This window comes from Acanthaster planci, linkage group LG04 (genome assembly GCF_054643075.1).
Source record: "Acanthaster planci isolate LZ-2023a linkage group LG04, COTS_SCS, whole genome shotgun sequence".
Classification (NCBI taxonomy): Eukaryota; Metazoa; Echinodermata; class Asteroidea; order Valvatida; family Acanthasteridae; genus Acanthaster; species Acanthaster planci.
In genome coordinates this window covers 129,197-142,408 of record NC_141780.1, presented here as the reverse complement: position 1 = coordinate 142,408, position 13,212 = coordinate 129,197, and the positions used below count along the sequence as shown (strand labels likewise).

General features: G+C 40.2%; 2 protein-coding genes across 4 annotated transcripts; one reads left to right on the top strand and one right to left on the bottom strand.

The window, feature by feature from the left end:
* Positions 1-221: 221 nt before the first annotated feature.
* LOC110989753 (succinate-semialdehyde dehydrogenase, mitochondrial-like) lies at positions 222-8,669 on the bottom strand. 3 transcript variants are annotated; one of them, XM_087135327.1, is made up of 9 exons: positions 8,349-8,669; positions 7,003-7,360; positions 6,692-6,862; positions 5,870-5,986; positions 5,034-5,177; positions 4,753-4,896; positions 4,004-4,159; positions 2,343-2,512; positions 222-1,872 (listed from the first exon to the last, which is right to left on the bottom strand). In XM_087135327.1, coding segments are annotated over exons 1-9 (1,527 nt in total). In that variant the 5' UTR covers positions 8,351-8,669; the 3' UTR covers positions 222-1,607. The 3 variants fall into 3 exon arrangements, with proteins under 3 accessions (XP_086991453.1, XP_086991451.1, XP_022110048.1); XM_087135325.1 differs by having other exon boundaries at positions 7,003-7,436; positions 8,349-8,666; XM_022254356.2 differs by lacking the exon at positions 8,349-8,669 and adding an exon at positions 8,200-8,342 and having other exon boundaries at positions 7,003-7,436.
* A 1,579-nt stretch (positions 8,670-10,248) lies between these two features.
* On the top strand, positions 10,249-13,212 carry LOC110989758 (general transcription factor 3C polypeptide 6-like). Its single transcript, XM_022254368.2, has 5 exons — positions 10,249-10,666; positions 11,016-11,099; positions 11,793-11,901; positions 12,272-12,370; positions 12,811-13,212. The coding sequence occupies exons 1-5, from the start codon at positions 10,631-10,633 to the stop codon at positions 12,906-12,908; spliced, it is 426 nt and encodes a 141-aa protein (XP_022110060.2). The 5' UTR covers positions 10,249-10,630; the 3' UTR covers positions 12,909-13,212.

Sequence of the window (13,212 nt, the reverse complement as noted above, 5' to 3'; positions counted from 1 at the left end):
TTCGTACATGTAAATAGACAATATAATAAAGTCGCAGTTTGAGCTAGAACATGAATTCCCATCGCAGCACACCTTATAGCTGTTGATGTTCTCTTGGAACAATTGTGTGGTCTGAAAAACACAAATATTCCACATCGTCTGAGACTCTGTTACGTTCAATATCTTATATGCAAAGATTATTACAATGACACAGGAAAGCCTTTTTTTTGGGGGGGGAAGGGTGGTTTAATGCTTTATAGCATTTATTTCAGTTATTGCCATCATAATTTAGCTTCATAGAAACAAATTAAAATTAAATACTGCATGATCCTGGTGCAATGTAACAGAAAATCTCTCAAGAGTTCTGGACATGGATGATCTGGTCCTTTTCCGGTCGTGTGACTTACACAAAGGCCATGTAACGTGGGCCAATCACAAACTTGCTTGCTTCATGCAAACCTTTATTAGGTAATACGTTTTCATGCTGCTGCTGCTGCTTTGCAGAGTTCTGTCCAAGGAATTCACTGTCAGCTATTGTCATGGGCAAAGTTTGCAAATTTAAGATCTCCAGAACATGATTGTTGATAATGAAAATGTATGCCATGTACATGTATGTAGATAATACATATGTAGAGAATACATGACCCCAACAACCAGAATCCGAACTCTTGGTTATCAAAGTGAGTATGATGCTTATTGCAATTCAATCACACATAATCTTTTATCATCAAACTGTTGAAGCTATGCTGCAATAGGCCTCTCTCAAATGACGTCACGTCAAGTGATGTCAATAGTCAAGTCAAGTGATGTCAATAGTCAAGTCAAGTGATGTGCATAAGCTATGTCAGGCTTTAAAGATATTTGGGTCAAGATGGGCATGTGTATAGAATACTTCTCACACACTCCGCACATGCACCTGATGGCACTGGATATACAATTCTAATTTCCCTACAAAGATGGCATCCCACAAGAGAGATCTATAGCAGAATTTTATACGATACTAGTATGTCAACAATCTTTGATTAACAGTGAGAACAAATTTACAAAAAGCTATATTGGAGTTTAAAAAATAAACGGTATGCCAAATAGAGATGTTGTGGATTTCTAAAAGGAAAATTGTACACTTGCAGGTGACTTTGTGTAGCAGAGAACAGTAAAAAGCTGAGCCATCAAACATAAACTCCTGCATTTTCTGTATGATTTGCCAATGCCATTAATACACTTTTGAAAGAACTGTAGTCAAGTTCATCACATGCCTTATTAAAAATAACAAATATTGTTATTACAACAATAACGCAGGACTGCCTGTGAGATGTGAAGTTTTTCATGATGAAGGTAGCAAGTTATGTAGTAGGTTTGTGGTGGTACCATGTAAAATATCACTTTTTGTGCGTACAAATGGTTCTGAGTCCCCTCCTTTCAAAACCATACACACTCATAAAAAAGATTTTACATGATGCTAATGCAAACCTATTACATATACATAACTTAGGACTGTCTATGTTTGAGATCATCTGATGAAAGGCTTGTGATTATACTTGATACGTAATGATGACTTAGGATGAACTTAAGTTGACTGCTCGCCCTACTTGAGCAGCTCAAACATTGTAATGAGAACACGCCTGAGATCATATGCCCCCAAAGCAGGCATACTTGATGTTCAGGTATTCATTAATTCCATATTTAGAGCCCTCTATCCCAAGGCCTGACTGCTTGATACCACCAAATGCTCCGGCCTCTGAGGACAAAAGACCCTCATTGATGCCAACCAAGCCTGATTCTAGCTTCTCAGCCACTCGCCAGATCTGACCAATGTCGTTGGAGTAGAAGTAACTAGCCAGGCCAAATGGAGATGCATTGGCAAGGGCTACAACTTCTGCCTCTGTCTCAAATCTGGAAAATAAAACAGATTCATAGAGTACAAATGTACAATGCCAGTAACTAATGAGACTTGTGCAAGGTAATTGAAAACAAGTTTTTTCCCTAACTTTAGTTTGGCAAGAAACCATGCTTAACGCAAAACACAGTTTTCAAAATGACAGCCTGGTAATTGAGACAAAACTTGAGCAGGTCACCTATCCTCTCGATCAAAAGAGCCTGTCATTGGCTCCATTACACTCAAATGTGATAAGGATTGATTGAGCATGCTCATTTTGGCTTGTATTTTGGCCATTAGGCTGTTGCACTTGTGTGCATCTTGCTGGGTAAATAAATATAAACAGCTGTGTAGCAAACTTTGACAAGTGTAAACAGGTGTTGGCATGTGGACAAGTTGCCTACACGATGCACTTGCGAGTTGGCCACTGAGGGATCCATATTGCCCTTACTAGAGGGTAATTTTGAATAGAGAATGTTTCCCATACCTTATCAGTGGAGCAAGGGGCCCAAATGTCTCCTCAGAGCACACCAAAGCATCTTGGGAGACATCCAACAAGAGAGTAGGCTCAAAGAAAGTCCTTCCAAGTTTATGTCGTTTTCCTCCAGTGAGAACTTTAGCCCCACGTGATATGGCATCATCAATGTGCCTTTCAACCTGTAGCAAGAGTCAGAAAGCTGATGTTGAAGATTTCTAAGTCACAGAAATATGATTAGCCAGGCTAAGTTCACCGACTGACGTTTTAACTAACAAAGATCTCTTCAAGAAATTCATAGAAAGACCAGCGTTCACAACTAAACTGTAAATAAATAAAACACCACACATCTTTTTTGGGGGGGGGTTGGATGAAAATATTAATATGATTAAAGCAGGATTCAAAGCAGTGACACAAGGAATACCATACTAAGCTATTTTTGTGGTTCAAGTTGCAGCTTTTGATTAGCACCTCTGAGAAAGACAGTGAGATAGAAGCCTTTTCCATAACCATTTATTAATCCTCATTTATTTATGTGGTTTATTTAGTGACATTTAGTAGCAGCAGCTTTAGCTTAACCACATGGTGCCAGGGTTTCTGGTACTGGGTACCTTGGGTTTGTACACATAGCCGGGGTGCCCAGTACTGGGTACCTTGGGTTTGTACGCATAGCCAGGGTGCTCGAAATCATACAAAGGAGCTGGGCCTTGTAACAAAAGACCGTACTCAAAACAAAAGACCAAGTTATTTCAAAGATGGATTTGTGCCGGGGAGATGTAAATTAATTTTTGGATTTTTGCCCAACCCGACATTATAGTTGTTCGAAGTTCCCCGCTGCTACATCTGACTCGAACTAGCCAGCCGACACCGACAAGCTCGGTGGTCAAGTGGTTAAGACGTCTGCACTACTAAGCAGGAGGTCGTGGGGTTCGAGTCCCACCTGCGTACGTTTGTGGTTTTTTCACAAGCCCTAGGGGGCATATACTGAGTATACAGTGTTAAAATACACGTCGGGCTGGGCAATAATTTTTCAGCTGGTATTAGCAGAGGTAATCTGTCATTGTTTTGAAACAGTATATTGCTTTTTGCGGCATTCGGCACCTGCGGATTATTAGTGAGGAAAAACGTGCTCCAGCACTCTGGTGATGAGTGATACAGTACAGCTGCACGCTAATCTGGCCGTATTTGAAAAGACACTACTGCCATTCAGCGACGCATTGGGCCAATTTCAGGAACAAAGGAAATTACGCAACACCACACAATCTGGGCTCTTTTTACTGGGCCGAAATACTCCGGCATAATCAATGGAGGTTGCATGACGGATTAAAGTAGCCACCAGCCAGTTATTCATGTGGGTGTAAACGTTCAGTAAATGAAGTTATGAATTTTAGACGAATTTTGAAAATGGAAAATCTTGAAAATCACCCGAGAACTTGTCCCGGATATGCAAATTCCACCCGGCAGGAAGTGGTTAACAGTTTGAAATTCAAACGTGAGATCATATCCTCCCCTGATCCAACTGTTCAATTATTATAGGCACCTAGGAATCAAAGGTTGATTGGTTCAAGCATTGATCAACAAACACAAACATGCATGCTCAAAAAGCTCAGACTCACGGCCATTTTTAGCTTGAATTTTTTTTCAATTGTCATATCCAGAGTTTGGCTACTCACTTTCTCAACAGCTTTGTCATTAATAAGTGGTCCTTGTGTCACCCCTGACTCCATCCCATCTCCAATTACAAGGTTGCTAATCTTTGCAGCCAGCTTCTGGCTGAATTCTGTGTAGATCCCATCCTGCACATAGATGCGATTAGCACAGACACAGGTCTACATATGTAAATGAAAGAAAAAAAGAATAATAATTAAGGCCCACAGTTGAGAGACCCAAAGAGGGAAAATGTAACTGAAATGTCAATATAATATGGGGAGAGGGGCGTGTGGCTGGGTACTCGGCTGGAAACTGAACAGAGAGGCATTAAAACTGGAAAGTTAATAAAAAGAGAGGTAATTGCAAAGACTTTATTGCAAACACACAAATACAAAAAACAAGTCTGGTCCAAGCCAATTTGACTCATCAGGCATGAAACAACCAAGAATATTTCTATTCCCCCTGGATAGGATGCCAGTCCATCGCAGGTTACTTCCCCAGCTAATGCGGGTACCCATTGATACTCCTGGGTGGAGAAAGGCAAGCAGGGGTGAAGTGGATTGCCAAGGGCCACAACATACTGCCAGCAGCGGGATTGGAACTTCCAACCCTATGACTGGAAGCCACAGATCCTAACCACTTGGCCACACGCCCCCAACACACAAATAAGGAAAGCTGCATATCGGTACCCACGAGGCACAAATTGTCCCACACTCTCCTTATTGCTTTAGCTGTCTAACCCGATGCACAAACTGGAAGAAGTAACACCAACCTGTCCCATGCCACGAAATTTGCAAGCAATAGCTCCATCAACTGCTGCATCAACACTGGCAGAATCAAAGACAATGAAAGGGGCATTCCCACCCAGCTCCATCGACACCCGTTTCACTGTGCTGGAAGCTTGCTGGAGGAGAATCTGAAACGAACAAACAAACAAACCATTTCTTTTTGGATCATATAATTATCTACACTATTTACTTGATACTAGAAATAAAGACACACATTCATAAGAGAGAATAGAACCTGCTGTTCCATAATGGATACAATATCTACCTTGCCAGTAGCTGTCGATCCAGTGAAGGATATCTTTGAAACCAGTGGACTTTCACAAAGAACTTTGCCAACTTCAGCAGCATGATCTCTGGAGCAAGTTACTACATTGAAAACACCAGGAGGTACACCAGCTTCCTCAGCTAACTATTGAAAAAAGAAATGAATTGATATTTAAGAACCACTTCTGCCATGCACCTACGGTTTGTGGTCATCTCTGGTAATCGGATCAATCTGAGGCTGAAACATTTCATGAATTGTTCTAATTTCTGTTATTTAAGTTTATTTTCCTTTTCAGTGTGACATGGCAATATTGGCAAAAAAAAAAAGAAAATAAAATTAAAGTGGTGACTAAAATAAGTCAGATGAGCCATCTCAGGTTTGAATAGATTTCTTTCAAATGACATCATTACCCACAGACTTCCAAATGTGTCGGCACTTTAGATATCTAATTTTCATTAACTAAATCAGCTGCATAGTATATCAAAGATATATGGATCAACATAAGTGAGTATACATTAGGCCACTTGGATATGAGGATGGTGTCCTATATATGTAATTAAAAAGACCTACAGGCAGTGGACATCTAGTGTCCGAATTGCTTGGCTGTGGCTTGTAATTGTGCATAAGTTTATGGAAACACTTGCAGTGGCTAACTAGTGGCTATCATAGGCACAGACACTACCTCCAGTTGGAGTGACTACCTCAGTCACCCCAACTCTATTCTAAGTGTGTGTTTGGAACCAGTTAGTGTCCATGATGTACCAAATGATATGCATGTCCTTAGCAATGTCCACAGATTCTGTCCAATGTCCACACCAGTTACTATGGTTACTTACTGGTATTAATGCAAGAGCTGATAGGGGTGTGTCCTCGGCAGGTTTGACGACTGTAGTGCAACCAGCAGCCAAGGCAGCACCCACCTTACGTGTGATCATAGCACTTGGAAAATTCCACTACAAGAAATAAAAGTACAAAAATTAATGATGAAACAAGAGTTTTATACATGTAGATGTAACACAACACAATAAATACAACAAACAAAACATACATTCTTACGGTAATGGCTAAAATATATTAAAATATTGGCACTGTACTTGCCAATCTCTATTAAGTGTCAGATTCCAATTCTGGATGAAATTGGTGATCACTGTGCTACCTCAATGATATGTTCACTGCTTGTCATGCATCAGGTACTCTTTTGGAGTCACTTTCTTTCATGTTCTTTCTTTTCTTTATTTTTTCAATCAAATCCTTTATTTTCCACCAATGTTTCTCTTTTCTTGTTTTTTAAATTGTACCCCTGTAGGATTTTTTTTAAAGGGAAGTAAAGAAAAAGATCCTTTCATTACATACTGCTCTGATTCCTGTCTCCAATGCAGTAGGTTAATGCCACAGAAATAGACAGCAACCAATACGGTGCTGAAACTATAGACTGATCTGACAAGATGCCATTCGACGGACCAATTTACACTCACGTAGCTGTCTCAACCTGTGAGCACATGCACCTACTTTGGCAATTGACAACTGCCTATTGGTCAGGAAGGAATTTCACGCGCATGGACCACCTGTGTGTGAACAGGATGGAGCCATAGTAATGGCTTCCTTCCCTTTATACTCTGGCCCCTCCTTTGAACTTGACATACATGTACAACCCTCACCGGTGTTATCATAGCTGCCACACCCACAGGCTGCTTTAAGAACATCATGCGCTTGCTCTTCACAATGGTTGGCAAGACATCCCCATAGCAACGTTTGGCTTCTTCCGAAAACCAATCGAAGAAAGACGCCGCATAAAGGATTTCTCCCTTAGCTTCCGCCAGAGGTTTTCCCTATTAGAATGGAAACTTTACGTTACTTGGTGACAAAATAAATCTCATCTAATAATCTAATAAAAAATCTAATTAAAAATTAGCATCAAAGAGAAAAACATGATTTTGAGAGTAAGTTTATTCCCTGACCCACTGCTCACCATTTCAGCTGTTAGAATCTTGGCCAATTCCTCCTGGTTCTCAATCATGAGATCATACCATCGCCTTAGGATTACACTCCTTTCCTTAGCAGTTGTCTCTGACCATCCTTGGAATGCATCATAGGCAGCCTGGATTGCATCTGTAGTTTCTGTAACTCCAAGATCTGGGATACTGGTAATTTCAATCCCATTGGCTGGGTTAATTACAGGAAATGAATTGTTACTTGACACCCAGGAACCTCCAATGTAAGCTTGATCACGAAGCAGGCAATCATTGATTCGACTGGACTGGTGCAGACGACAAGAAGGAAGTCTGGGAGGATGTTTGTGTAGGGCTGATACTTTCCATGCACACTGCCTAAAGAGACAGATGGTACTCAAGATGGACTGCATTTTTAATGGTTTGCTGTCACATCAGGAATATGGTGAGGCCTCTGTGAAATGAAAATTTGCGTACATGCACATGTAGGCTAATAATTATAACCCCCAACAAAGAATTTGTCAAGAAATTTAACATATAAATTCAACTTTGTGCTTTGTAATGCATATGTACTGTATTTTCTGCAGCTGATTTCACAAAAGGTGGCATAACTTTGAACTATACGTAAGCCTTGCACCCAAAATTTGTGCTGTAGATGTGCAATTTCAAGAAAAGTTGCTTAGTTGCACAATGTTCTAATTACAATTAGGGCCCTAGGCCAGAAATCTTATTTATAGATAAAATGATAACAGCTTTCACAACGGCTATTCCTTTGCAATATTACGTACAACCATGACAACAGCCATCAAATAGTCATTGAATTATGTCCACCTGTCATTTTGAAAAAGTTTTTCCCTTTTCTTCAAATAGAACCGGACAGATAACCTTGAATTAGCAATAGGCCTAGGCCCTAAGGTTTTTTACATGTAGCCTATATGAAGCCTATATGAAGGGCCCTGTTTACGGGTCTAGTCATTCTGCAAATCTGACAAAAGTGAATTTTAGCTAAGCCCTTCTCGCGTACTAACGTTAGTCACTACTAAAGTACTAGGTTATGTTTAGCTACGCCCACTGTTGTGTGTTAATTCCGGGCGTCAATTTGTCGACTCCCTTCTGTAATTCTGTATGCGAAAGTGGTCCTGAAATTCATAATCCCCGACATGCCCGAGGCAAGAGTTCCATCAAAAAGCAAAACAACCTCCAAAATACTAACTCACTTTGGATGTTACAGGTACTGAGGTAGGCTTTAGTTCGATCATAGAGCAAGGACACAATCTACAGGCTAAACTCAACTAGCCCACCCCAGGTTTGCGAGGTACGTTTGCGGCTAACGTTAGTCGCAATGCCATGTACATGTACTACGTACATATGTAGACGGCGTCCAGTCGCAATGTAGACGTCGTCCAACCTGGGCCACTTAGTGACGTCAAGTCATTCATGTCGTTCTCCACATGGTACAAGCAACATCCAGCTTGCCAGCTTGCTAACGTACGCCACCAGGCTGAAATTTGCACGATTTTCCCTAATTTTCGACTGGCCTAATTTTCGGTAGGACGCTATTTGTACGGCTGCAAGTATTCGTTCACAAAGCCAGCCAGAAATTCTACGGGGGCCAACCACAGCATGGCAGCAAGAGCCCATAAACGTCCACAAACAAAAAAAGCAATGTTTAAATAAATCTTTCATTGGAATATATCTTAGCTATGAAACAACGTGAACAACTGAGAATCGGGTTCTTTTATTTCACCAACAGGAAACGGAAACACAGATCGGAGCATGTGAGAAAAAGCACTAAGCTTTCGCGTAAAATGGATGAGGGCGCTAGTGCAGACAATAATTTTACGCCAGTATCGGATGGCCCCAAACTAACTTGACTTGCCTTCGCGGACCGAATCGCAATCTGTATACTACGAATTTTTCTTCTATTAAGGAATTTCGTGGCACGTGAACTCGGTGGTTTGCAAAGAAGAAGCATGGAATTGAAAAGCAGAGATTTAAAATAGTGTCGGAGTCTATTTAGAAAGTATGAGACAAGAAAACGCAAAAATCAAAATCGCTCTATTTAAGCAAAATACGCATAGGCATCAGTTCTCAAAACAGTGACTAACAATTTTTTAAATGATGATTTCGGAACAAGATCAAAGGATTCAGAACAAAACCCTGCAGTGGGGTGATGTTCGTTTTCAGCCGAATGATGCGGCCCACAGGCTGTCTTAGCCCAATTGATTTAAGGAGTCGACGCACCCAATTTGGAACAAAACCGGGAAAATCAATTTCTGGAGCTGATGTCCGCTTCAAACGATTTTGTAATATACCAGATTTTAAAAAAAGTGTGCTTTTCTCTAAAGGAATGTATGGGGGGGCCCTAGGCACACTTAATCGTTTGAAAACTTACATCAGCTCAGAAACCGATTTTCCCGTTTTTGTTCCTAATCAGGTGCTTCGACTCCTGAAGTCAATTGGGCTGAGACAGCCTGTGGGCCGAATCATTCGGGGCCCTAATTACGTGTGTCTAGGGGTCCCCCTACACATTTCTTTAGAGAAAAGCAAAATTGTTAGAAATCTATGATGATATAAAATCGTTTGAAAGCGGACATCAGCCCAGAAACTGATCGTCGGCAGGGTTTTGTTCCTAATCGGGTGCGTCGATTCCAGGCTGAAATCAATTGGGCTGAGACAGCCTGTGGGCTGAATCATTCTGCTGAAAGCGGACATCACCCCAAGGTGTTGTTCCGAATCCTTTGATCTTGCTCCGAAATTTACATTAAAGAAGTTGTTAGTCTCCGTGTTGAGAATTGATGCCCATGCGTGTTTAATAGAGCGATTTTGATTTTTGCGTTTTCGTGTTTCATACTTTCTAAATAGATTCCAACACTCTTTTAAATTATATGCTACTCTACAAAATATTGGGTTCACTTGCTACGAAATTCCTTAATGACAGAAAAGCTGACACTGAGTATACAAATTGCGCCGCCGGGATTCGGTCCACGAATGATTATTTAGGCCATCACTGGCATCATTATTGCGCCCTCATCCATTTTGCACGAAGGCTTAGTGTTTTTCTTACATGTTCCGGTATGTGTTTCCTGTCGTTGAAATAAAAGAACCAGATTCTTAGTTGTTTACGTTGCTTCATAGCTAAGATACAATGTATATTCCAACGAAGGATTTATTTGAACGTTGTTTTTTTCTGTTTTTTTGTTTGTGGACGTTTAGGGCTCTTGCTGCTATGCCGTGATCGGCCTCCGTAGAATTTCTGGCCAGTTACGTGAACGATTACTTGCTGTCGTAAATATAGCGTCCAGCCGAAAATCAGGCTAGCCGAAAATCGTGCTTCTCTATCGCCTGGCCGCGCTTGGCATGCAGCTGGTTGCACACAGACAATCACGAATCGCATACGTGCACGTGTTGACTCTACTTAACAGTGGAAATTGTGCCGTCTGATCAGAGAACAAGATCGTTCGGGCTCGAAGAGACTGGTGCCAATATGACGCCCCAAAACCCGCCAAAACGCAAAAACGCCTGCATCATATAGCGGTTTTTCGACATGAGGCGTCTGGGTGTGACTCGACAGCAGACGACGCGTCGACTTGCGGTGCGAAAACCTGGAGTTTAGAACTTAGAAAATGAAGTGGGTGAAGTGCTAGGATGCGCACAAATAATGAAAATGACTGGGTCGAAGAGGTATGAACATTTGTGTCATGAATACTTTGGATTAAAAAAAGACAAGCTAAGCACTGTATACGAATTTGTACAAGTTTAAAACACCCCAATGCAACGGCACATCGGTCAATGCAACAGGCCCTATCGTGATCATGTGACATGTCTTGTCAACACGGTAAAAGCGAATAACATTACACTTTTGGAGAGCTCAAGCCTCCACATGAGCAAATCCTGCTGCTTTAATATTTCTCAGTAGTTATAGATACAATACCTTATTCAAATTGTGGTAGCTGAGTTCTGTTATATAGTAACTAAGCATTTTAATGTCCACTGCACCTGACCGGTATAATTTCGATGGTTTTCCTTTCAGGAGGAACTGGTGGTCGTTGAATTGTCAGGCATCGTAGACCCAGAGTACTTGTCGAAATGTAGAAGTTCCAGTTTCAAATTGCTTGTATGTTAAGGATTTATGCATTATTTCTTTCTGTTTCCCTTTGAGGCCACTTTAACCTGATTGATTTAACCTGAGATTGTCATTTTCATAGTCACAGAATCTTTACTCATGTGGGATTATCATTTAAATAAAGTCTTTTTTTACAAAAATGGGACAAAAATCTTAACCCTGGATCTAAAATATTGACCAAAATTTGACATAGGGTTACTGACCCCTATGAGATAGGGAAGGGGAACTGTTAGTTTTACCATTCTGATCTGTCTTGTGGTGCACAGCTATCTCAAAAACAAGTTTCATGAAGAAGAAAGCTTAATAATTCCTAGAAGAGAGAGGAATAAGTGAAACAAATCAGAATTATAAAGCAGAGATCAAAATTATTTGAAGTATTAAATAGGTACATGTAGCATATTTCAATTTTAAACATGAAACAGAGGTGTTATGTTCTTAAACAAGGAAGCATTTATGCTCAGTCTAATTTCCTTTCATCAATCTGGACCAAAAAGATTTCTTTATGGGTGGATATGGTGTAATCATTACTGTTCAATTATTCCAAAAAGAGTCGAGATTATTTCAACTTATGTTCACTTGTGCACATAACTCATCCAATGTTCCCATGTTACCAGAGTCGATTTTTATTAGTACATGTAAATGCAGCTGATTCAATAACAATAATTGTTTCAACTCTTCCTTAAGGGTATAGAGACAGATGAACCAGTGATGCAGCTTGGTAGCTATATATTCACTGGACAGCACAAGAATATGCTGGGTACTGCTGTCATATTTGAAAAAACAAATAACCAAGGTGAGGAGGTCGCATATTTACTCATTACTCAGGAATGAAGGGCTGGTATAAACTGAGTTTGTTACGAATGACATAATTTTAGACTTCCTTCAAGAAAAAAAATGTGGCGAGAAGAAAAAGAACAGAAAATAAACAGTGCACATGTTGACAATCTGTTATTATTTCAGCTCTGATTTAACCCTTATTTGTTCTCGATGGTGATGAATGTAGGTATGCCACCAGTCAGTGTTGTCAGACAGTTGACAGAGAACAAGATTTTACCAGGATGTTTTGAGTTGGGCCAATAAATATTTCCCAACTGAGGCCATTATATGTCTCAATTTCCTTCTTTGTTTTATACACTGCACTGAGTATATTTCTTTTTTTGTAGATCAAGGGAAAGAAAATCTGCAATGGAGGTTCAAGTGTCAGACTGACAAAAAGATGGAAATGCAGCGAGCTCACTTGAAACCTAAACAAACAGCTCAAGGTAACAACAAAGGAGTAATGTTGAACAGTTAAAGAAAGTCATGCTACTGTTAATAGTGTGCATTGTGTGAGGCTGTGCATTGTAATAATTGCACTAATGGCCAACCAGTCAGTGTAAAAGGCTTGAAATTACTGAATGTATTCCAAATACTGGATGTACTCATGCTTACATAATATTGGATATATTGTGTGTCACTATTAGAAACATTTTGCTGTTCTTTCTTAACCTCTCTGTGAACTTGACTAAATTTACTACCCCAGCAACAAATCACACTGTTCTTACCTGCTGCTTTATGATTTCCCAGCAGAGGACATTTTTATAATTACATACCCAGCACCCCTATTGAAGAAAAAAACAAAAATGCACTGCAGGAGAAGCAAGGTCCTAGGAGTATTTATTACATGTACCGACTCCATTTCTTGCTTTTCGTTCTGTACTAGAAGCATCAAAGTCGCCCCAAGAAGGTGATGTGATACCAGAGACATTAAGTGATGTGATACCAGAGACACAAAGCCAAGAACCTGTAGCACCTACATGATACTTTGGAGTGATTGGACAAGAAGTTTTTATATACTGGCTGTTTCAGTGACTTGCTTTCAAGATTGGATTGAACTAGCCAATCACAGACTTCCAAATCTACTGCAAAGAAACTGAGCTGTCAGTAACATGGCAGCCAGGATTTCATTGGGTAACTTATCAAAACAACTTTGTAAATACATGAGTTTCGAAATTTGTCACATTTGGAAATTGCTGACAGGTAGTGATTATTATTTTAGGGCAGCTTTAAAATAAATGGCCTCCAGTTTAATGGTATTAAATGAATAAAATCATGTTGACAACAA